Source organism: Pelophylax lessonae (genome assembly GCF_965119305.1).
Source record: "Pelophylax lessonae genome assembly, chromosome: 7".
Classification (NCBI taxonomy): Eukaryota; Metazoa; Chordata; class Amphibia; order Anura; family Ranidae; genus Pelophylax; species Pelophylax lessonae.
Window position 1 is genome coordinate 176,519,021 of NC_138774.1, and position 23,955 is coordinate 176,542,975.

Below are 23,955 nucleotides of genomic sequence, written 5' to 3' on the forward strand. Positions count from 1 at the left end.
CATTCCCGCTCCTTTTCTGTGGCGAGGGTTTGGCCTTCCTACAGGAAGGTGTGGATCAGCGTTTGGCGCTGGCCACGATTAAAGGTCAGTTGTCGGCCTTGGCCATTCATTTCCAGCGTCCCTTGGCGACTAATTCCTTGATTCGCACCTTTATTCAGAGGGTGCGACATCTGGCTCCCCCAAGGAAAGCTCCTTTGCCGCCATGGGACTTGAACTTGGTTTTGTCAGTTTTGCAACGGCCTCCCTTTGAAAACATCAGAGACATACCTCTGCCTGTGTTGTCCCAGAAAGTTGCTTTTCTGGTGGCTGTCACCTCTGCTTGCAGAGTGTCTGAGTTGGGGGCTCGGTCTTGCCGCTCGCCTTATCGAGTTGGTCATAGAGACAAAGTGGTCTTGAGACCCAATTCCTCTTTTCTTCCCAAGGTGGTATCTGCTTTCCACCTCTAGGAAGATGTTGTTTTGCCCTTCGCTTTGTGCCAAACCCAAGCATCCCAAGGAAATTGCCTTACATTCCTTGGATGTGGTTAGGGCGGTCAGGGTTTACCTGTCCACCACTGAGTTTTTTCAGAAGTCTAAATCCCTGTTTGTCCCTTCCTGAGGGACCTCGGAAGGACAAAGCCACATCCGCGGCGACCATTTCTAAATGGATCAGACAGATGATTGCTCAGGCCTATTCAATCAAGAGGAGTCAGGTTCCTCCTTTCCCTGTCAGGGCTCATTCTACTAGAGCTGTCAGTGCCTCTTGGGTGTTTCGCCATCAGACTTCTGTGGCTCAGGTGTGCAAAGCAGGGACCTGGTCGTCTGTGCACACTTTCACAAGATTTTACAAACTTGATATGATGGCATCCTCGAATGCTTCCTTTGGCCGCAAAGTTTTGTGCGCGGCAGTTGTTTTGCAGAGACGCGTGTTTCTGTCTCTTCTTGGGGTGTATTTGTCCAGGGTTGGCTCCTGTTGAGCTTTTGTTGCCCTGTTGGCTCAGTTTTTTTCGACTCTGGCCTGGTTGCACGTTGCCTTTTCTTTGGTTGCGTCTTCCCACCCCTCACACCTGCACTGCTTTGGGACATCCCACTCGTGAAGGCTAACTGAATGGGTGGCGACTGTCAGAGGACGTAAGAGAAAATATAAATTTTGTAAGAACTTACCGCAAAATTATTTTCTCTGAGTCCTCTTGACAGTCACCGCCCCCGCCCCTCTTCTTTTTGGGGTTGATAGTCTTCATGTACTGCTTGCTACAAAACTGAACAGCAGCTCGTAGTAGCTGAGGAACAGCCCCCTAGAGGTGTGTTATGTGTAAAGGCTTTTGTTTAACCTTTTCACTGCCTAGCCTGCTACTGCAGAGGGTGCCATTACCCCACTCGTGAAGGCTAACTGAACGGGTGGCGACTGTCAGGAGAAAAGAATTTTACGGTAAGTTCTTACAAAAATTATATTTTTAGTCAAAAGACTGACTAAAACTAAATCAAAATTTTACTTCAAAATTAACGCTGCACTACCCCATTAACAAAAAGTAGGGGGCATCTACTAAGCTACTGAAAGAAAAAAAGAAAAGGGCTTTTCTTTTTTTTTCCCCATAACCATTTCAATACCGGCACTTTTACCCCCTTACAATTGCACGGTCATGCAACACTGTACCCAAACTAAATTTTTCACATTTTATTCACACAAATAGAGCTTTCTTTGGTGGTATTTAATCACCTCTGGGTTTTTTGTTTTTTGCTAAATAAACAAAAAAAACTGAAAATTATGAAAAAAAAACAAAAAAAGCATTTTTCTTTGTTTCGGTTATAAAATTTTGCAAATAAATATTTGTTGTTCATATATTTAGCAAAAAATGTATTCTGCTGCATTTCATTGGTAAAAATCAGTTAATATTATTTAGTCTGTGTGAAAGTCGGTTCACAAACTTTGGTATATATACAGTGGGAAAAATTATTATTTGATCCCCTCTCGATTTTGTAAGTTTGCCACTTACAAAGAAATTAAGGGTCCATAATTGTTATCATAGGTGTATTTTAAATTATAGTAAATGAGAGAAGTGCAGCGCCACTTATATATAAATATACACAAAAGTGTATCAATAAATGCAAATAAAGTGAGGAAGTGCCATAAATAAATGTACAAAATTACAATTCATATAGGTTAAATTCGTACATATAAAAGGAGTAGATTCTTAAAATCGTAAAAATAGTGTAAATAGTTCATTATAATTAATCAAAACTGTGTAAAAATCCCAAAACCAGATATATATATATAGAAAAGTTTGGTGCTGAAAAACTGGTGCAAAAATTCCAGTAAATGTAAAGCAAAAACCAGAAAGTGCTGGTGCTTGAAAGTAAAGCTTCTGAGAATAAATCCTTCACCATATAACGATTGGCCGCTCACCTCATGTTCTGACCCCTGTTTTACCAGTCAGAACAAGCTGTTGCCAAACAGGGATGAAATCCTGTGGATGATGGTCAGCCAATATCCTAGGAGTCTCGATCCTCCACACTCCCCCTAGGAATGACTGACTTTTTCCTTCCGCTACAGCCAATACGCAAACAGCGCAAAGCAGTGAGTAATTCCGGACTGCTAGAAAACCACTGGACGGAACACCACTGCTGCCTTACATTTAAAAATGGTGCTGCCCGGCGCCATTACTTCACTGCACATGCCGCCCGCCTGCCCTGAGAATGGGTGAGCGTGTACAGGCTTTTCTGAGCGGCGGCAGTGCATGTGCAGTTGACATGTCGCCTCGGACCCTGCCGCAGACATATTTTTTACAGGCGCTGCTCCCTTTTTAAAGCAGCCCCAGGGCATGCAGTCGTGCTGGCCTACGGGGAAATTTCCTGGTATTCTGGTAGGCCAGTCCGGCCCTAACTACAGTTACTAAACAAACCATTGATAACACAATACGCCACCATGGATTAAAAATCCTGCAGTACCCGCAAGCTCCCCCTCCTCAAGAAGGCACATGTACAGGCCCATCTGAAGTTTGCCAATGAACAGCTAAATGATTCAGAGAAGGATTGGGAGAAACTGCTGTGGTCAGAAGAGACTAAAATTGAGCTCTTTGGCATTAACTCAACTTGCCGTGTTTGGAGGAAAAAATGCTGACTATGATCCCTAAGAACGCCATCCTTGCAGTCAAGCATGGAGGTAGAAGCATTATGCTTTGGGGCTGTTTCTCTGCTAAAGGTACAGGCCAAATTTGCCGCATTTAGGGGCCAATGGATGGGGGCCATGCATTGTAAAATCTTGGATGAGAATCTTCTTCCTTTAGCCAGAACACTGAAGATGGGTTTCCAGCATGACAATGACCCAAAATATACCGCTAAGGCAACAAAGGAGTGGCTCAAGAAGAAGCACATTAAGGTCATGAAGTGGGCTAGCCTGTCGCCATACATTAATCCTTTAGAAAATGTATGGTGGGAGCTAAAACTCTTGAGTTGCCAAGAAACCTTAAGGATTTATAGAAGATCTGTAAAGAAGAGTGAACCATAATCCCTCCTGAGTTGTGTGCATACTTGGTAAGCAACTCCAAGAAACCTACTTGTCTAAGAATTAAGTCTCCTGTTTCCTGTGATGTGTGATTAGGAAAGAGAAAATGTATTTACAAAATTAGTGGTGCTGGTTATCTGTTCTCAACCTGAATGAAAGGGCTTAGATAAACTTAGGCTGGCCATACATGTACAATTTTCTGATGGATTTACCACAAACCACATAATATGAGGTCAAAGCTAAACAACATTTTCACTTGTATCCAATTAGGCAGGCCTTTGTACTACATACTTGAAGGTAAATTTCAAGAAAATTGGACAGAAAATTGTAAGAAAATTGGATCATGGATGGCCAGCCTTAGAATAGATATATGGTGGCGGAAATAGGATACTGGATACAATGTCCTATTTGAGAACTGTGGTGCCAGGTAAGTTACAGTGCTGAGAAATGAACAGCAACAAGAACAAATGGATGTGTATGTATCCTGCCAAAGATTTCAAAGAGGAATGCTGCTTTCTGGTGGGGATGTTCCCTTGTAATAATTACAGATATGAACATTGAGAACATTCTAAGAATTACAAAGCTGCTTAATAAAATCTAAATGCAGTCAGGAAATGATGGGAAGGCAGAGCCAACTTCTGTGGGATTACAAATTCTGATTATGAATTGTAATTAACTCAGGACAAGAAACATTGATAAGGCATCTTCATAATTTCATAGTTATTAGTGAAGCTGGCCTCATTTTTGCTGGATGAGATGTGGGATGTCTGAAGGCCCGATGTGCTATCAGTTAAGTGGCTGTTCAGGGAAATATATAAGTGGCACCGTCTGCTCTTTTCCCTGTGAAATTAAATAACATTTTGCTGAATTAATATATTTTTGCCTAATAAGTATAAAGTGCCATCCGGAGGCAGTGACACTGTGTCCATAACAGACGGCAAGCTGATTCTATTCTCTACCTCCTAGAATTGCCCAGGGCCTTATTGTATCAGAACATATCCATACCTGTGCATCAATAATCTTCTGTTTGGAGTCCACAGCTGCCTGCATCTCTGCGTGGTCTTTCTTCAGCTCCTCCTCCACAGACATCAACCTGTACCAAACAAACCACACATTAAATCTACATTTTCTGCTTTACTACAATGCAAAAAAATGCTAAGAACAGCTAGAAGAAACCTGGTTAATCAGAGAATTTAGAAAGAACTGGCTCTATATTAGGGCAGTGTTTTCTGAGCTGTGTAATATGCCACAATAATTTCTTACCACCCCCAGGGTCTCTGGCGCAGGTCCCTTTTTATTGTAACTAATCCCTGCTTCCACCTCACTTTTACTACCTGCCCCCCCCCCCCCCCCCATTAGTACTTAATATATATTTGCAAATGTGTGCAACTAAACTCTGTTTTTAGTGTGTATTGACAGGATCAGTTTTTTTTTTTTTTTTTTGGGGGGGGGGGGGGGGATGATATATAGCCTAACAATTATAAATCCTTTTTCAGCAGCATGTGGTTGGGTTGCTATGGGTTTTGTGAATGTATAACCTACAGCTGTAGTAGTTCTGCACATCATTTTATCTATGTAAACAATGTGACCTATAAACGAAACGTCAGGTCTATGAGACATCATCAGTTCTCTTGCTGTGACAGTTCTAGGACGCTGGGTCATTGCAAGTTGCTCTGCAATCTCTGGTGCCTCACAAGTGCCAATCAATATCTGGCCTATTAAGATGATGCTCGTGTTTTGGTTCAAAATCTCTGACAGCTGCGTGATCTGTTGTATTTCAAGCCCAGTCTGCAGTGCCATGTTATTGTGCATTATTAGTTAAGGGGTTTGATACAGACTGGGAGAAAAAAGTAGTTTTGCACTTAAACCTTTGTAATACCCTGTATGTCTATTCCACACTCCTGTGGGCTGAAAATCTGATTTAGATTAGGGAGACATCTGGTAAAATATGATGGATTGACCTCCTGCAAATATAATCAAGTGCCTTGAACAGAGCAGCAGAATAACATTGCTGCAAACCACACACAAAATTAGAGATGAAATAACCTCAGACCATGTGTCATAAATATCCTGGCTGGGGGATGGAAAAAGACTGGCAAACAAGCTTTTCACTGCTTTCCATTTATGTCAAAGCTATAGAAGACTATTTCAATGTGTCTCTATAGGAAATACATATGGGGCAATGTTCTTAAGTGTCATGAATTAGAAGAATAATTTTAAACTAGATGGGCCAAACCCTATAAGGCGCCCAAGCACTAGTGTAACCTAAAATTGCTCTTTCTAGATGAGAGCTCATGAATTTGGTCTCATTTTGCTTTCTATGATACAGTGCCTGATCCAACCCAGGCCACGCTGAGAGTTTGGATGATGGCTCGGCGCCAGTTCCTGAAGACTAGTCATATTTTCCCGACTCAACCTCTTGAGGGAATCCTACTCTCTCTCATTTTCGTTCTATTCCTGACCCTCAATTGTGGGCAAGATATGGTGTCAAGACTTTGGCTGATATCATGTCTTCTTGATATCCTTCACTCAGCTTTCGCATTGGTTCCATTTGCCACAGGAGATGTTTTTGTTGGTACTTTCCTCTGCGGCACGCGGTCAAGGTACAATTTGCACAACCACCCATCCTCCAGGCTAATCCTATTGATGAGCTGTTGGCCCAGGGAGACCTTAAACAACCTTTGTCCCCCCTGTATGGTGTGCTGATAATGTGTGTTAACTCCCCTTAGAGAATTTGTGGGAAATTTGGAAGGAGGATATTCCCTCTCTGGATAAAGAGGACTGGGAGGACTGCCTGGATCAGGGTCCCAAGCTGGTCATCTCCTCCAGAGACAAACTTATAAAGGTTAGGTTTCTGGATTGGGTCTAATATACTCTCCATTGTGGCTTTCTCGGATGTACAATATCTCACAAAAGTGAGTACACCTCACATTTTTGTAAATATTTTTATATCTTTTCATGTGACAACACTGAAGAAATGACACTTTGCTACAATGTAGTAGTGAGTGTACAGCTTGTAACAGTGTAAATTTGCTGTTCCCTCAAAATAACTCAACACACAGCCATTGTCTAAACCGCTGGCAACAAAAGTAAGTACGCCTCTAAGTGAAAATGTTCCATCTGGGCCCAATTAGCCATTTTCCCTCCCTGGTGTCATGTGACTCGTTAGTGTTACTGTACAAGATCTCAGGTGTGAATGGGAGCAGGTGTGTTAAATTTGGCATTATCGCTCTCACCCTCTTACTGGTCACTGGAAGTTCAACATGGCACTGCATGGCAAAGAACTCTCTGAGGATCTGAAAAAAAGAATCGTTGCTCTACATAAAGATGGCCCTAGGCTATAAGAAGAATGTCAAGACCCTTAAACTGAGCTGCAGCACAGTGGCCAAGACCATACAGCGGTTTAACAGGACAGGTTCCACTCAGAACAGGCCTCGCCATGGTCGACCAAGGAAGTTGAGTGCATGTGCTCAGCGTCCTATGTAGAGCTTGTCTTTGGGAAATAGACGTATGAGTGCTGCCAGCATTGCTGCAGAGGTTAAAAGGGGTGGGGGGGGTCAGCCTGTCAGTGCTCAGACCCTACGCTTACACTGCATCAAATTGCTCTGCACGACTGTCATCCCAGAAGGAAGCCTCTTCTAAAGATGATGCACAGGAAAGCCTGCAAACAGTTTGCTGAAGACAAGCAGACTAAGGACATGGATTACTGGAACCATGTCCTGTAGTCTGATGAGACCAAGATAAACTTATTTGGTTCAGATGGTGTCAAGCATGTGTGGCGGCAACCAGGTGAGGAGTACAAACACAAGTGTGTTTTGCCTACAGTCAAGCATGGTGGTGGGAGTGTCATGGTCTGGGGCTGCATGAGTGCTGCCTGCACTGGGGAGCTACAGTTCATTGAGGGAAACATGATAGCCAACGTGTACTGTGACATACTGAAGCAGAGCATGATCCCCTCCCTTCGGAGACAGGGCAGCAGGGCAGTAGGGCAGTATTCCAACATAACGACCCCAAACACACCTCCAAGACGACCACTTCCTTGCTAAAGAATCTGAGGGTAAATGTGATGGACTGGCCAAGCAGCTCTCCAGACCTAAACCCTATTGAGCATATGTGGGGCATCCTCAAATGGAAGGTGGAGGAGTGCAAGGTCTCTAACATCCATCAGCTCCGTGATGTCATCATGGAGGTGTGCAAGTGGACTCCAGTGGCAACCTGTGAAGCTCTGGTGAACTCCATGCCCAAGAGGGTTAAGGCAGTGCTGGAAAATAATGGTGGCCACACAAAATATTGACACTTTGGGCCCAAGTTGGAGATTTTGACTTTGTTGCCAGCAGTTTAGACATTAATGGCTGTGTTGAGTTATTTTGAGGGGACAGCAAATTTACACTGTTATAAAAGCTGTACACTCCCTACTTTTACATTGTAGCGAAGTGTAATTTCTTCAGTGTTGTTACATGAAAAGGTATAATGAAATATTTACAAAAATGTGAGGGGTGTGCTCACTTTTGTGAGATACTGTAACTGGGGAAGGACTCTTCTTGTCCCCACTTTCGGACACACGGGATCCTTTTTTGCTTATGCTTTGGAAATGTCCTAAGCTCACTACTTATTGGTCTGAGGTTTTGAGTTGATTACTCTTCATTTACAACTAACATTACCTGTCTCGCTCGATTTAGCATTGCTAGGACTTCATGGTGACGCACAGCCAGGGCTGCTGTTAGAAATGATGGGGCCCCGTACAACCTACCTGACGGGGCCCCCTTCAACTCCACCCTCGACCCACCCCTGGCCCCACCTTAAAACAAAATGCAGGTTTGTCACCATTTACATATACGTGCGGGACTAACGTTTGCGTTCGCAATTGCGCATGAGCACAGGGGAACGGGAGCTTTAACAAAAAGTTTTACATTTTATTTTATTTAACTTTCTTTTTTTTTTTTCACACTGTATCTTTACATTTCTTTTTTATCTCTTTTATTGCTATCAGAAGGGATGAACAACATCCCTTGTGATAGCATGGGCCATGACAGGTTATGGAGAGGTCTGGGCTCTGTTAGACCCCAAATCTTTCCTCTGGCCTCCAAAGCATCCAATCAAACCAGGAGCGGTTTGATCAGATGCTTGTTCAAGCCGGTAATGGCTTGGTTACATGAAACAGAAACCAGAAATAATAAAATCCTCATTGCTTCCGTTTTCTGACGTCACACCGTGGGAGGAACATCAGTTCCTCTCACTGTGTCCCAGCAAGCGAATGCTGCTGGTCGCCTTATTAACAGGTTCCCCCATCGCTTAGGAGAACCCGGTAAAGGTGTTGGCGGGAGGGACCCCCTTACGTCACCTGTACATCGCTGAGCAGGAAGCAGTTAAAGGGGATTGTTTGGGGGGGGGGGGGAGTAAAAACACAGAGCTCAGCAAGTTTAAAGTAGCATCCCATTGTGTTTTATAATCTTCAGCATGAAAATCACACATGCAGCACATGCCCTCTCAGTGTGTCACTTGGCTGCTGGGGGTGCTGACTTTATTATAGCTGTACTGTGTTACAGTCTGTAACACTCAGTACAGCCATAAGTTAACAAAGTCAGCACTTAACAGTCATGTGACACACTGACAGGACATGTGCTGACTGGGCAGCCTGTGTGATTTTCATGTTGAAGATCATAGGACACAGTGAGGACTCCATACTTTATTGTGCACTCACTGTGTCCAATGCAGCCACGTTGTTCTCCTGCTCCTCGGTCACCTGCTGAGCCGCTTGTCATCTCACTCACAGTCTCACACTAGTCTCAGCACCTGAGGCTGAGAACGGGAGGCGCGAGCTGAGCAGAGCAAAGTAATATCCCTCCGCCAGGGAACACAGTGGGCAGTGGCGCCGGCTCACCGGAACTATATGGCAGCAAATCAGCACTGGGCTACGGCGCTTTGTACGCATGCGCCCGAAAATAAGAAAAAAGTCCTTCTACTGCATTAACCTCTTGAGCCCCTCTATTGGCTTAATGGGGCCCAGGAAAATTTATTTATACCCCCCACATGCCATCCCAGTAAAAGTGTTTGCAAAATCCTTTTTTTTTTTATCATGGAGAAAATAACTGGACTGCTGCCCGGGCCCCCTTGTGTAGCTAATAGGGCTGGGCCCGGTACAACAGGGCCGGTTGTACTGCCCTATCAGCGGCCCTGCGCACAGCAGTCACATCTTTTGAAGTTGTTGATCTCTTACCTCCTGTCTTATGCTAAAAAGGAGATCTTGCTGAAGTGGGCTTCCACTGTCTCCTATGGTGGCACCCTGCAAAGCCATGGTAGATGCTTTGCTTCCTATGTATAAGCTAACTTACATGAGCAGAGGATATCCATGTAAATATGACAAAGCGAGGCTTCCCTGGACATCCAACTAGTGTGGTTACTGTTTAGGTAACACTGTGTAATATTTCTTTTTAGTATTTTGGGCTCAAAGTCATTAGATATTACTCTGATGGAACCTTCCTTTCTCCCACCCCTCTCCCCCCTAACTGCTCATGACTAATTGGTTGTCTATGCTGCTTTATGTTTGCCCATCTCGCGCTTGTCTACTCTGTATATCAGCATGGCATTCACCATGCCAAATGTTTTTTGCTTAATTTTTCTTTACACTTGTATTATTTTTATACTTTTTCAGTAAAGTCCGGTATTGTAAAAAGAAAAATGCTTTCTGGTTATTAGGCTGGACTGACTGGATCCTGAATTCTCCAGTCTATGCCAATCTTCACCATTTAGGTGTACAGCAGGATAGACCTCTTCCTTACTCTGGATACTCACAGACATGATAGTAGTGCTTCATCTCTCCAATGAAAGCTGAAAGTTTTAAAGTCACACAGGTACTGGTCATACTACTTAGAAAATAAGAGTCCTGACATACTAAGAGGAACAGAGGATAATCAACAAGTCTAGCTTAAATGTTTTTTCTGTGTGGGAAGGGTTAAGGGAAAGGTTAAAACTTGCCCAGGTTTTTATTAGTGTGACCCTGTAGTAGACACTTTCCCTTATTTTCTGTCCTGATGATGCCTTGTGGGCAGGATATGACAAAATGTTACCAGAACAGGAAGTTAGGGAAAATTTCCCAATGGCAACACAGCAATAACCCTTCCCCTAATCCATCCAAAATGGAAAAGAAATAATTTTTTCAGGTTCCATGTTAAATGCTGGTTCTTGTTAGGAACCCTTGCGTGTGAGTTCTGGGCACAGAAAGTTTTTCATGTCAGAAAAAAATACATAAAGGAAAAAAAACAAAAACTTTACTAGGACAAATGCAGTGACTTTCATCTCCACAAGCCTACAACCAAGATGTTTGTCCTCTGATAGTCTCAAAAGGTATGCCTTTTAGCAATTCTCCCCACCCCATGAAGATACTTGCACCTTTCAAACTGTCTACAAAATGTGTGACCACGATCCTGTGGTAAACCACAAAAGCCTAGATATCCTTAAAGAGAACTTGTTGAAGCACCTTTTTAATGGAGGCAGCCTCATTTCATTCACAAGTTGTGTGCTGTCACTAGGGCACTAAAGCCAATATTAAGTGTGTGAGGTGACAAATTTGAAACTAGTATGCAACTTTTAATACAACCGTAGCTTCCAGAACCTTGCTTGAATAAGCAAGAACAGTATTGGGTCTAGCATGTTATTACCAAGATGAATAATCAGTCATACAACAAGTGGCAGCAGGTAAAAGGTGGTTGTACACTGGTGGGCAGTTGGCAGGTTTTTGGAGTCACATTCATTGTTAGACACAAAGGAGGATTCTGATGGTTCTACCTGCTTATAATGCCCTTCATCTGCATCTCTTTGTCCTCCTGCTGTCGGCGCAAGCGCTCTTCACTCTCCTCCAGCCGTGCTTGGTATTCCAGTAGAATCTTCTGTGTCTGCTCATCTTGGCTTTTGCAGCGGTTCTCATATTCCTCCAGTTTCTTGTTGGAAAGGCGCAGCTTGTCTTGGAGGACCATGATCTCCTGCTGGTACTGCCGGGAGAAACGGGCATTAATTATTCTCCAAACTTTAACAAAAAAGTGTATAATCGATCAGTAAATTAGAATGAGGCCTAAAACTTCAGAGGGAAAAAGAGAACATTGACAACTGAAACAGAACGATAACTTTACATACAGATATGGGATCACTAAACAAACCTATTTCCCCTCTCCTTGGAGAAAACTTTTCAGACCTACTAAAGCCGACCATAGATGGATCTAATCTCGGCCAGTTCAGCAGGGACCGACCAATATTTGATCCTTGTATGGACAGGCTGCATGTACTGAAGTCGATCCATCGATCGACTTAAGTATAACCAGCCTGTCTGATTTTTTGCATACAATTACTACCTTTGGCTATAGCCACTAACCATAATCATTGTGTTCTGCCTGCAGGGTAGGCTCCCTGCAGGCAGAACACAATAGTGTGGGAGTGATTCTCCCCTCGGCACTGACTGTTGATGGGGCAATCCATGGTTGCAAAAAAGAAAATCAAATCATCCATGGTTTGTCGTATTATCACTTTGGACATTTTTTGCATTAACAGATATAAACACAAATGGATGAAATTAGCTTTCTTTATCATGACAGTAATGCAGTGCAGGAAAAATGAGAAAGGATGTGAGCAGTGGCACATAGCAATTGAGTTTTATGAGAGAGATTCCAGGGAGATAACGGAAATATAATCTCAGTGATGATTCCAATAAGTGGAACTGAATAACACTCATTTACTTAAACTTGTAACTTTTTGTAATTAAAAGTTTACACACAGGTGAAGGCGCTCACTTACTTGGTGTAATTCAGAAGTCTCTGTGAGGAAAAGGATATATGAAGAGAAATGGCGTAAAGACGGACAGAAGAGCTGATAAAAAAAACAGGTAGCTCTCGCACCATACGCACACAAGGATTTCAATTTTGCCGGATATAACAATGTATGTATGACCAAACTGCTTGCATTTACCTTCACCAGGAAAACTTTGCACCCAGGTTGCTGTGAAAAAGGGCCATAATCTCTCACCCACAGTCCTATACTCTAGTCCCAACAACCAATCAACAGGTCTGAGCGCTGACATAGGGGACGCGCGTATGGCTAAGCAAATAGCGACCAATAGACAGTCTTATTTGCATGCCATATTTTCGAGAGCTTTGGGTAGATCATACAAGAAAAGTATGTACTGACAGCTTTGACATAATATACATATTTCAACCTCTTTCTGGTTCCAGAGCTGCACTTTAAGCAGGACATACAGTATCTCACAAAAGTGAGTACACCCCTCACATTTTTATAAATATTTTATTATATCTTTTCATGTGACAACACTAAAGAAATGACACTTTGCTACAATGTAAAGTAGTGAGTATACACAGTGGCGTAGCGTGGGGGGTGCAGGGGGGGCCGGCCGCACCGGGCGCAACATCTGGGGGGGGGGGGGGGCGCATTCCCGCAGTGTCACTCTGTCTGACACAGTATCACACACTGTCTGCGGTTGCCGCCATGTTTATGCTGGGAGATGTCCAGCGGGCGCTCTATGGATGAAAATGGTGGGGGGGCAGAGCTGGACTGTGCCTCACCTGTCCATTGGCGTAGGGTGGAGTGGCGCTGCAGCGCATGTGGAAATGTTGGAAGCCAAGCCCCGCCTGTGCCGCCACTCCTCACAATCGACCGCATGTTCAGAAGAGTTCAGTCAGCTCAGCGAGTGAATCAGCAGCCTGGCACTGTCACAGAGTCAGTAATCATTCATCTATCTATCTTTCCCTGTTGTCGTGACACTCAGCCAGCCGTTGTGAGAGGTGAGGTGGGGAGCAGCCTGGACTGGAGTGGAGAGCCCTCACTATGTATAAAGTAGTGCAGTGGGCAATGATGTAGTGTAGTGGGAAGTGTAGTGGGCAGTGCAGTGTAGTGGGCCGGGCAGTGTAGTGGGCAGTGTATCGTAGTGTAGGGTAGTGCAGTGGGCAGTGTAGTGTAGTGGGCAGTGTGGTGGACAGTGTAGTGTAGTGCAGTGGGCAGTGTCGTGTAGTGGGCAGTGTAGTGGACAGTGTAGTGTAGTGTAGTGGGCAGTGCAGTGTAGTGGGCAGGGCAGTGTAGTGGACAGTGTAGTGTAGTGGGCAGTGTATCGTAGTGTAGTGGGCAGTGGGCAGTGTATCGTAGTGCAGTGGGCAGTGTAGTGTAGTGGGCAGTGTAGTGTAGTGGGCAGTGTATTGTAGTGTAGTGGGCAGTGTAGTGTAGTGGGCAGTGTATCGTAGTGTAGTGTAGTGGGCAGTGTAGTATAGTGGGCAGTGTATTGTAGTGTAGTGGGCAGTGTATCGTAGTGTAGTGGGTAGTGCAGTGGGCAGTGTAGTGCAGTGTAGTGTAGTGGGAAGTGTAGTGTAGTGTAGTGGACAGTGTAGTGTAGTGGTCAGTGTAGTGTAGTGTAGTGGATAGTGTAGTATAGTGGTCAGGTAGGAATCAGGTAGGTTAGTGTAAGGGTCAGTGTCGTGGACAGGTAGGTCAGTATAGAGGTCAGTGTAGTGGCCAGTATAGGAATCAGGTAGGTTAGCGTAGTGGACAGGTAGGTCAGTATAGGAATCGGGCTGGTCAGTACAATTGTAGGAAGAGACTCAGGGAGTGCTAAAAGTCCGCAGGTTAGGGGGCGCAAATTACTTGCCTTGCCCCGGGCGCTGACAACCCACGCTACGCCACTGAGTATACAGCTTGTATAACAGTGAAAATTTGCTGTCCCCTCAAAATAGCTCAACAAACAGCCATTAATGTCTAAACCGCTGGCAACAAAAGTGAGTATACCCCTAAGTGAACATGTCATAACTGGGCCCAATTAGCCATTTTCCCTCCCTGGTGTCATGTGACACATTAGGGTTACAAGGTCCCATGTGTAAATGAGGAGCAAGTTTGTTAAATTTGGGGTTATTGCTCTCACTCTCATATTGGTCACTGGAAGTTCAATATAGCACCTCATGGCAAAGAACTCTCTGAGGATCTGAAAAAAAGAATGCTTGCTCTACATAAAGACGGCCTAGGCTATAAGAAGATTGCCAAGACCCTGAAACTGAGCTGCAGCATGGTGGCCAAGACCATACAGCAGTTTAACAGGACAGGTTCCACTCCAAACAGGCCTCGCCATGGTCGACCAAAGAAGTTGAGTGCACGTGCTCAGCGTTACATCCAGGGGTTGTCTTTGGAAAATAGACGTATAAGTGCTGCCAGCATTGGTGCAGAGGTTAAAGGGGTGGGGGGTTAGCCTGCCAGTGCTCAGACCACACGCCGCACACACGCCGGACCAATTAAGCGGGAAATTCTGGTGATGGACTCGCACCAAATGATTAACAAGTACAGCCCTGCAACACTAAATCAGTGCAGCCCTCATGACTAAACACAATAAAATGATGCAATAATAAGATGCCAATTTGGTCCTTCATGACTAGACTAAATTTGTATGGCTTATCTTAAATTAAAGCCAGGGAATATTCGTTCCAATATTTATTTAGTTATGTTCCTTTTTCTGGTTTACGGTATTGTCTAATGACACTCACTGTTTACCAGTTTAGGTAATTTGCATAACTCGCGCTTCCGGATATCCGGTATTTCGTCATACGTTGTCCATTCTCTGATTGAAACCTACTACTCTCTGGTTCCGGGCTGTGTAGTCACTTCCGGTTCCGGAGCACCACACTCAATATGGCGGTAAGGGAACTTCCGGTTATTGATTTGGCGGTTTCATTGGCTATTTATAGGTGGCGTCAGCACGCCGCCCGTACATTTGAGAACATCATCTTTGATGAAACGCGTCAGATCACGGCGTGCTGACGTCACCTATACGCTACAGTCCTACGAAGGAACGGGCGAGCAGAGCCGTCCGGCCGGCGGCTCCATATCTCTCTCCTTTGGCTATTCTGATCTTCATGTTTGTAAGTGTTTGCCCTTTGTTTTTTAATAAATTGTCCGTGGGTTTACACTATGGTCTACCTCTCTTTCAATTTACGGCTGATAACATCTGTATGCTGAGCCTATATCAGCGTTCCCATTGGAAGCGTCTGGTCTGGAGTGTTCACTCATATAGCATCTGGAGCTGTGCCCTCAGTGGAAGTGCTTAGTTGGATTTGGAGTTTCTCTGCCTTACATCATTTGGAGCTGGTAAGGGCATATGTATGTCAGCCCTCTTCGGTGACACGGTTGGGATCTATATGCTCATTTTATTTCCCTTTTGGTAAGCTGCAGTCCTATCAGGGGAGGCCTTCTTCTCTTATATATTTTTTCTGCAACACTTTCTATTACTCTGGTAAGGAGTATTTTCACAGGATTGGAGGTGTCTATGTCTTCTACCATCACTACTATAGCACTTTTCTGACATTCCTATCACCTGGGGTGTTTGTTCAATTTTTTGTGGTTTTACGCTATGGCGTTTTTCAATTTATATTTCACATGAATACCCAACACTGAGGAGATCCACTCAGAAATACGGAGTCCGTTTGACATCTGGTTCCTGTGGACCCCTTGGAGTTTTTGGGCTTATTTATCATTTGCCTTTGGTAAGCGGTACCTGTACAGAAAATTTCGCCAGACGTGCTGTTTACTCATACATGGACTTTATTTTGGACACTTTTACATAATCACATATGTTTTTCACTTTCTAGCGCAACTTGTATTTATATATTAATGGCTGTGTGTTGAGTTATTTAGAGAGGACAGCAAATTTACACTGTTATATAAGCTGTACACGCTGTACACTTACTACTTTACATTGTAGTAAAGTGCCATTTTTTCAGTGCCTCCACATGAAAAGATATAAAATATTTACAAAAATGTGAGGGGTGTACTCACTTTTGTGAGATACTGTAGGCTTTACAGGAATAATATCTGTAAATGTTTGAATTGTTCTCAGGTGAGATCACCTCAGAATGCCACATACTAACCTGTGACTTATGCTCATCACAAGTAGGTTCATTTTGTAAAAACCAAGCTAGCAGCCAGAGGTACCAGTGGCTTATCCCTTAGACCAGTGGTCTCCAAACTGCGTATCTTTTGATTGCTTTTATCTGGCTCTTGGGGCATTATTTAATTTACTGACACCAATAAAGGGCACAATTCCTCCCCGTGAGACCAACAGTGGGGGCCCAATTCCTACCAATGACATGAACAATGAGCACAGTTCCTTTAACTGACACCATAGGTGGGTGGTCAGTCAGTATCCTGGCCCTTTGTATAGAAAGTTTGGAGACCCCTGCCTCATGCAGCCAGTGACTGGGATACTTGTTCCAACCTGTGAGATTGCAACTACCCTTTCACCGTGACTTGCAGGCTTGGGATCTCTCATAGTCATAAGATCATTATCCGAAAAGATTATCCAACAGCTTTGATATTCTTAGGCAAACTTATGCTTGCATTTTTGGCGCATTGACCTAGATTACATTAAGTACATGCGTTTATTTTAAATGGGCCCTCAAGGCACAGGCCAAAATCTAGCCTGTCATTTTTTTCCAGCACAACACAAGGCATCACATGTGCTCTTTAATGCACGTGATACATTGTGTGCTGATGCTAGTGTGTTTTTTTTTTGTTGCATATGCCCTTTAACCACTTGCCGACCACCGCACGCCGATCTACGTCGGCGGTCAGCCCCTCACAGGCAAAGTGACGTAGGGCTACGTGACTAGCTTGTGAGGGTCTAGGGAGCGAGCGCGCGCCGCCGGAGGCGCGCTCCCGCGTGGTCACGGACCCCCCCGCGCGTGTGACCGGCGGACCCGATGTCCGCCGGCCACTCTGCGATCGGCGGGGGAGAGGGAGAAAGTCAGGCAGCTTGTGTAAACAAGCTGCCTGTCATTCTCCCCTCTGTATGAGAGCTGATCATATGGATCTACTATGTAGATCCGTTGATCACTCTGCATACAGCTGAAGCCACAGCCAATCACAGTAAGAATCACGCCCCTAGGGACACACACAGCCCCTCCCTCTCAAATAAAGTTAACCCCTTCACTACCAGTGTATTTTTACAGTAACAGTGCATATATATAGCACTGATTACTGTAGAAATGTCACTGGTAACCCCAAAAGTGTCAAAAATGTCAGTCAAGGGTCCGATCTGTCCGCCCCAATGTCGCAGTACCGCAAAAAAAATCGCAGATCGCCGCCATTACGCGTTAAAAAAAAAAACAACAAAAATGACAAAAATCTTTCCCTTAGTCAGTAAACGCAATAACTTTTGCGCAAACCAATCAAAATACGCTTTTTGCGATTTTTTTTACCAAACATAGGTAGCATAAAACAAGTTGGCCGAAAATTTAAAAAAATTTTGATTTTTACATTTTTTTTGGGGGGGAATTTCATATAAAAAAAAGGGAAAAATATTGCTATTTTTGCAAAATTGACGCTCTTTTTTTGTTTATAGCGCGTGATCAAACAATCGCACAGGTGATCAAATACCGCCAAAAGAAAGCTCTGTTTGTGGGAAAAAAAGGACGCCAAATTCGTTTAGGTACAGCGTCGCACGACCGCGCAATTGTCCGTTAAAGTCACGTAGTGCCGAATCGCAAAATAGCCCCTGGTCGTTTAGCAGCCAAATCCTCCGGGGCTTAAGTGGTTAAAGTGCCAATGACAATAAGTCGAAATCTGCATATACAGCAACAAAACATGTAAACAGCCATGCAAACATAGGAAGGGGTTCTGTTACTGCTGATGATTGGCAGTGACTTTAAACATGAACGTAGGCATTTACAAAGTGTCTTCAGATTGCTAAATGCTTCCCAGCAGCACTGCCACAAACATTCAGCACCCCTGCACTGCAGCTGAAGGCTGCTTTCAGAAAGTTGTTTGGCATTTTGTAAACAGTGAATTGAACTGAACTGGCAGACTAAAAGTGCATTTACAGGCTAAGATTAGTAAAAGGGTTTGCAGTCAATCAGAATGTAACCTTTAGGTAAGTTGAGAACGCTCTACCTTGGATAATTACTACTGCCACACACATCCAATACTGACATCTGGCCAAAACTTCTCATTAAGTTAAAACCCTGCAATTCATTAAAGAAAAAAAAAAAAGAGACTCCTCTTGCTGTCTGACAAACAGTACTCTTCAGAACATTAATTATTATACTTGTGGTGCAGATTTGTCTTTTCTTCCCTACCTAACTTGGTCAAAACTGTAAAGGACACCGCTGAAGTGCTGCCATCTCTGATATGTTGCCATACAAGGGTCGCCTGCCAGCGTCTCCATCTAGTCTATTAAATTAACACCATTAATTAGCTGATGATTATTTTCAGGTATTAATTGAAGCTTTGAGCTGCAGAGAAGATCCAGATTCTAATAAGTCACCTTCATGTTGATAATAAACAGTGCTGCCTCAGAGCGGACAGTTATTGGTGTCTATGAAAAGAAGGCAAGCAGGCCATTAATGGCAATTATTTCAGTCTGCGCTCTGTGTATTTACATTTTGCTCAGTGGGGAGCTAAGAGTTCTTCCTAATCATTGTGTAAGACTGGAAGAAGCTGCTTGCTGTGTCTGTGCTTCAGGCAGCAGCATCTCTCAAAGGACAGTGCAGCCCGCTGCTTGCAGAGCAACCATCCAGCAGTGTCTTGTAGCCTACGGATAGCAGTTTTAAGGGACAAGCTCAGTCCTGGAAAGATTTCATTTTTCTAATGAGGTTTTTGTGCAAAGATGGGCCCAGGCAGGGGCCCCTTCAGGATGTGTTACTGTCTGCAGCTTGTGATGAGAGCTGGTGAACCAGCTACACACAGACAAAACCATGAGATTCTTAGCTTCAACCTGCCATCCTCTGACTTTGCAGAACCTCCCGCCATCACTAACATATGGATTTTAGCTTAATTATACTGCAATACAGTCAGTTACAGAGCCACAGTATCTGGCAGGAGGAATTTTAGGATTAGGCTGGATGGGTAAATCGTCCCTTCTGCAGGATGCTCATTAAAGATCACAGTGATGTGAGAGTCTTAATGCGTTAAACAGCTGTAGTATATCCTACAGAAATCAGGAGACATTATCACCTGCCGCCATGTCAGCTATACACCACTTCATTCATCACAGTGCAGGCATTTATGACAGAAACATCTTCACCTGTTACTTACTAGCCTCCATAATGTCTCTCTGGTGCTGTGAACATGAAACTTTGAAAAAAAAAAAAAAAATGTGTCAAAAAGTAAACTGTGGCGGTTAACGTTTCTTTCTGTTTTTATCAGGTGTAAACAACTACTATGGCACAATCATACAGAATGATAGATGGAATTCTAGATTGAAGGCTATTTTGTTATAGAAAAGAACACAGCAGAAATTGCAGACGTGCTCTCTTACCGAAAAACACCCTTTCATCACAGCAGGCTTATGCTACTGGCCTTCATTATATAATCAAGGCCTGTTCCAACAATAACCCCAGGACCAAGCAGAGACCCCAACCCTCCTCCTCCATGCTGACAGGTAAACAGACTGTAACAAAAGGTTAGCACTGGATAGCTCCTAAAGCATCGATGTTAAAAGTTCATTCAACAGAATTGGCTGTGATATTAGTATTGGTTTTATAATCACGCTACATTGAATAGAATTACTTTTCCTATACTCATGGTTAAAGAATATGCCTAAATTAAAATGGAAGGCTGCAATATAATTACACCTGTACGAACGCTCTTATGGCCCTGAACTGGGAATACATTCTTGGTGGTTACTAAAGGCAAATAAGACTGTGCACTTTGCATAGTTCAGTTGCTCCAGAGCTTAGTAAATGAGGTAAAGCTTCACTTTACAAAGAATACCCAATAACATGCAAGGAAAATAAAAAACAGAATTTTTGCTTGCACATAATTGGATAATGGAAGTCAGCTAAGCTTCTGCTCATTAACGAAGCCCTGGAGCAACTGCTCTTGCAGAGTGCACAGTCTATTTGCCTTTAGTAAGTCAACCCATATATGGGTGATTTAAACAGACTGGTTTGCAAGAGATCATGCAGCAGTCTAAAGAGCCGTGCTGCATAGCTTGTATTCCTCATAACGTAATAACACATGCATAGCTTGTATTCCTCCATACACCAGCTGGCTATTGTCAAAGTAATAAAAGGTTGGATGGACTATATATCACATAAGGGGTAAAAAGATTCCCAACTGATTAATATTGTTTGATGCCTAGGCTATGTCATGTTTTTCTCAAACCTGCACTAACTGCTTTTAATAACCTGTCAATGGAACAAAACCTCACCCAGCAAAGGTAGACTCTGGCAGTTCTAGCCCACATAATAAGGCACCTTTGTAGGATTATTTACCAGATAGATACAGCTGGGATAAGAGGACATTTAGATTTAAGAAAAGTAATCATTTTCAGGAAAGATCTACTGGATCTTGCCAGACTGGACATACACCTGACTGGGCTTACTTCATAGTGCTTTTTCTCCTTGAGCATCTACAATGAGTTTTTTAAGGCTGGCTGTGACATTACTTCCCCAAGAGGGGTGGCGGGATGAGGGATGGAGATCTGATAGAGGGAAATTCTGAGGTTCCACCCAGTTGAGGTTACCTTTTCTATTTGGGTCATCTCCTCCTTATTCCTCATATTATCCCTGTGCTTGAAATCTGGCTCAATGCTTTCATCTTCTAACATCATATTCATATTCAAGAGCCAAGCGGCTGTGCGGTCCAGAGCATTGGGGTTCACAGGTGAAGGGGCCTAAAAACAAAACATACAACCAGAACAAAAGAAAGCAATGAAATTGAAAAAACAAAAACATGAGCAGCAAAAGAAAAATGGAAATGATCTCATGTCAAAAGGCATGGATGCACACAGTAAAACTCTGGGGCCTTCAGGCTCTCCAACAGTTGCAGAACAGGTTTAGCGGCCTGCTAGGAACTGTAGTTCTGCAACAGCTTGAAAGCCAAAGTCAACTCATGACGAGACAACATACCACAAAAATATTCATCAAACCTCTATTTACAATACACTAAATAGCTAGCTCCACCTGGGATTAATGGGGTGGATATCATAGCATTGTCTTAGTAATATTACACTTTATTTTCAGATTAGTGACGGTTGTCCTTTTGAAACTCTTGTGGAGAGTAAGAAACTGAGAAACAATATACACATCACCGAAAGTATTGAGACGTCTGCCTTTACACAGACATGAACTTTAATGGCAACCCAATCTTAGTCCGTAGGGTTCAATATTAAGTTGTACCACCCCTTTGCAGCTATACCAGCTTCAACTCTTCTGGGAAGGCCCTCCACAAGGTTTAGTAGTGTGTCTATGGGAATGTTTGGGCATTCTTTCAGAAGCGCATTTGTGAGGTCAGGCACGGATGTTGATTGAGAAGGCCTGGCTCGCAGTCTGCACTGTAATTCAACCCAAAGGTGTTCTATCGGGTTGAGGTCAGGACTCTGTGCAGGCCAGTAAAGTTCCTCCACCCCAAACTCGCTTATCCATGTCTTTATGGACCTTGATTTGTGCACTGGTGCACAGTCATGTTGGAACAGGAAGGGCCATCCCCAAACTGTTCCCACAAAGTTGGGAGCATGAAATTGTCCAAAATGTCTTGGTATGCTGACGCCTTAAGAGTTCCCTTGACTGGAACTAAGGGGCCAAGCCCAACCCCTGAAAAGCAACCTCACACCATAATTCACCCTCCACCAAATGATTTGGACCAGTGCACAAGGCAAAGAGAAAAGTTCCCATGTTGGCATGTTGTCCACCATAGTATTTGCAGTTTAGGACTGGCCAGAAGAGGGATTACTTTGACGCAGTTGGTCAACTTAAACATGTATTGCAACATATGTGAACTAAAGATTGCTGTTTTTCATCGCATAGCTTGCTGGAAAGGGTGTAGCAGTGTGTTCATCCAGAATTTGTAGTGCACAAGGCAAGATCCATAAAGACATGAATGAGTGAATTTGAGGTGAAGCAACCTGACTGGCCTGCATAGAGCCCTGACCTCATACCCATAGAACACCTTTGGGAAGAATTAAAGCGGAGACTGTGAGTCAGGCCTTCTCGTCCACATCAGCGCCTGAACTCACAAATGCGCTTCTGGAAGAATGGTCAAACATTCCCATAGACACACTACTAAACCTTGTGGACAGCCTTCCCAGAAGGGTTGAAGCTGTTATAGCTACAAAGGGTGGACCAACTCAATATTGAACCCTACGAACTAAGACTGGGATGCCATGAAAGTTCATGTGCATGTAAAGGCAGGCATCCCAATACTAATATAGTATATGTCCTGGGAACAATCCTCGGACAGACATGGCACCAGAAACTGACCTCTAGCACACAGACACTGGCATACATGATGGTACATGAGGGCGAAAAGATAGCAACATTACCCACCAGGCTATTGTTATTTTTTTACTCAGCTTCTCTCTCATTATTGGATATTGTGGACAACACATGGGGAACTTGTCAGTACCCCAGCAATTCTCCACATTTGAGGGTTAGGAGATAAACAGTGTGCTGTGTAGAGCTGACTGCTCTGCTATACACAAAATAGGCATTTTACATGAAAGTAGACTGTCTAATAAAGCTATAGATATGGAATTACCATTGATTTTCATTTGCTGTTCCTAGTGACAATGAAGCAAAGAATGGCAACAAAATAACCTCAGGATTCCAAAAAGAAAACAGCCAAAATGTTCAGATTTTTTCCCTACAGCCACTTTGCTACAGTTTTGCTAACATGATCTATAGTTGAACTGCTGTCCAGCATAGGTCACATGTTGACAACAGGAAATCACTAGTGCCATTGATGGTTATTGGGTGGGAAACATCCCCCATGCTCATCCATTACCCTCCATGGTGAACATACACTCTAAGCAGCATATTTTATATATGGACACAAACAAGATACATCTACCTAACTGAGATACAACAAGTTAGCTTAGTAATTCCTGAGCATCAAACTGCAATTGTAAAAACACACATTGTAAATGAAGATTAATGGTTCCTAAAGCTGGGTTAGCCACATTCATTACAAAACATATGAAACTGACCAGCACAATTTAGACAAAATATAAGACAAACCAATAAAGACATTTAGCAAACAAAAATCAGCTCACAATGTCTTGTAAACAGATCCCAGCAGTGCAAATTCTGAGGACCAAAAACATTCAGTTCAAATCATGCATACTCAGGTGCCAATCTAAGCTAAAGCTTGGAGAATTCTATCTACTATTATCATTCTGCTTCTCATTAAAAAGTTACAGACAGAGAAGAAACAATTGTCTAGAAGGGAAAAATGGATGTCATTCCAAAAGGAGAATATAAAACAGTCAGCATTCCACAACTCGTGTCTGGACTGTCACAAGGACTTTCTAACTACCAGACTGTAATGAATTAATATTTTTACACTCAGTATTCCAGCGTGCAGGGGAGATATTTAAGGAGAAAAGTGGAAGTCTGAAGAGAAGCGATAAGTAAGAAATCAATTATGGTTCTTTCCTTCTTGGGAGGATGAAATTGGAGAGGTGATCATTTTTTTTTTTTTTTTTTTTTAATCAAAGAAAATATT

General features: G+C 43.4%; 1 protein-coding gene across 10 annotated transcripts in view; it reads right to left on the reverse strand.

The window, feature by feature from the left end:
- DAB2IP (DAB2 interacting protein) overlaps positions 1–23,955 on the reverse strand; it is a 695,389-nt gene that overhangs the window by 12,257 nt on the left and 659,177 nt on the right. For 6 of the 10 annotated variants that reach the window (XM_082263572.1, XM_082263568.1, XM_082263571.1 and 3 more), the window contains 4 exons: positions 20,978–21,127; positions 19,546–19,584; positions 11,266–11,468; positions 4,486–4,573 (listed from right to left, as the gene is read on the reverse strand). In XM_082263572.1, the coding sequence (XP_082119698.1) occupies positions 4,486–4,573; positions 11,266–11,468; positions 19,546–19,584; positions 20,978–21,127 (480 nt within the window). The remainder of the gene's footprint in view (positions 1–4,485; positions 4,574–11,265; positions 11,469–19,545; positions 19,585–20,977; positions 21,128–23,955) is intronic. The other 4 variants (XM_082263570.1, XM_082263573.1, XM_082263569.1 and 1 more) reach the window with 2 other exon arrangements.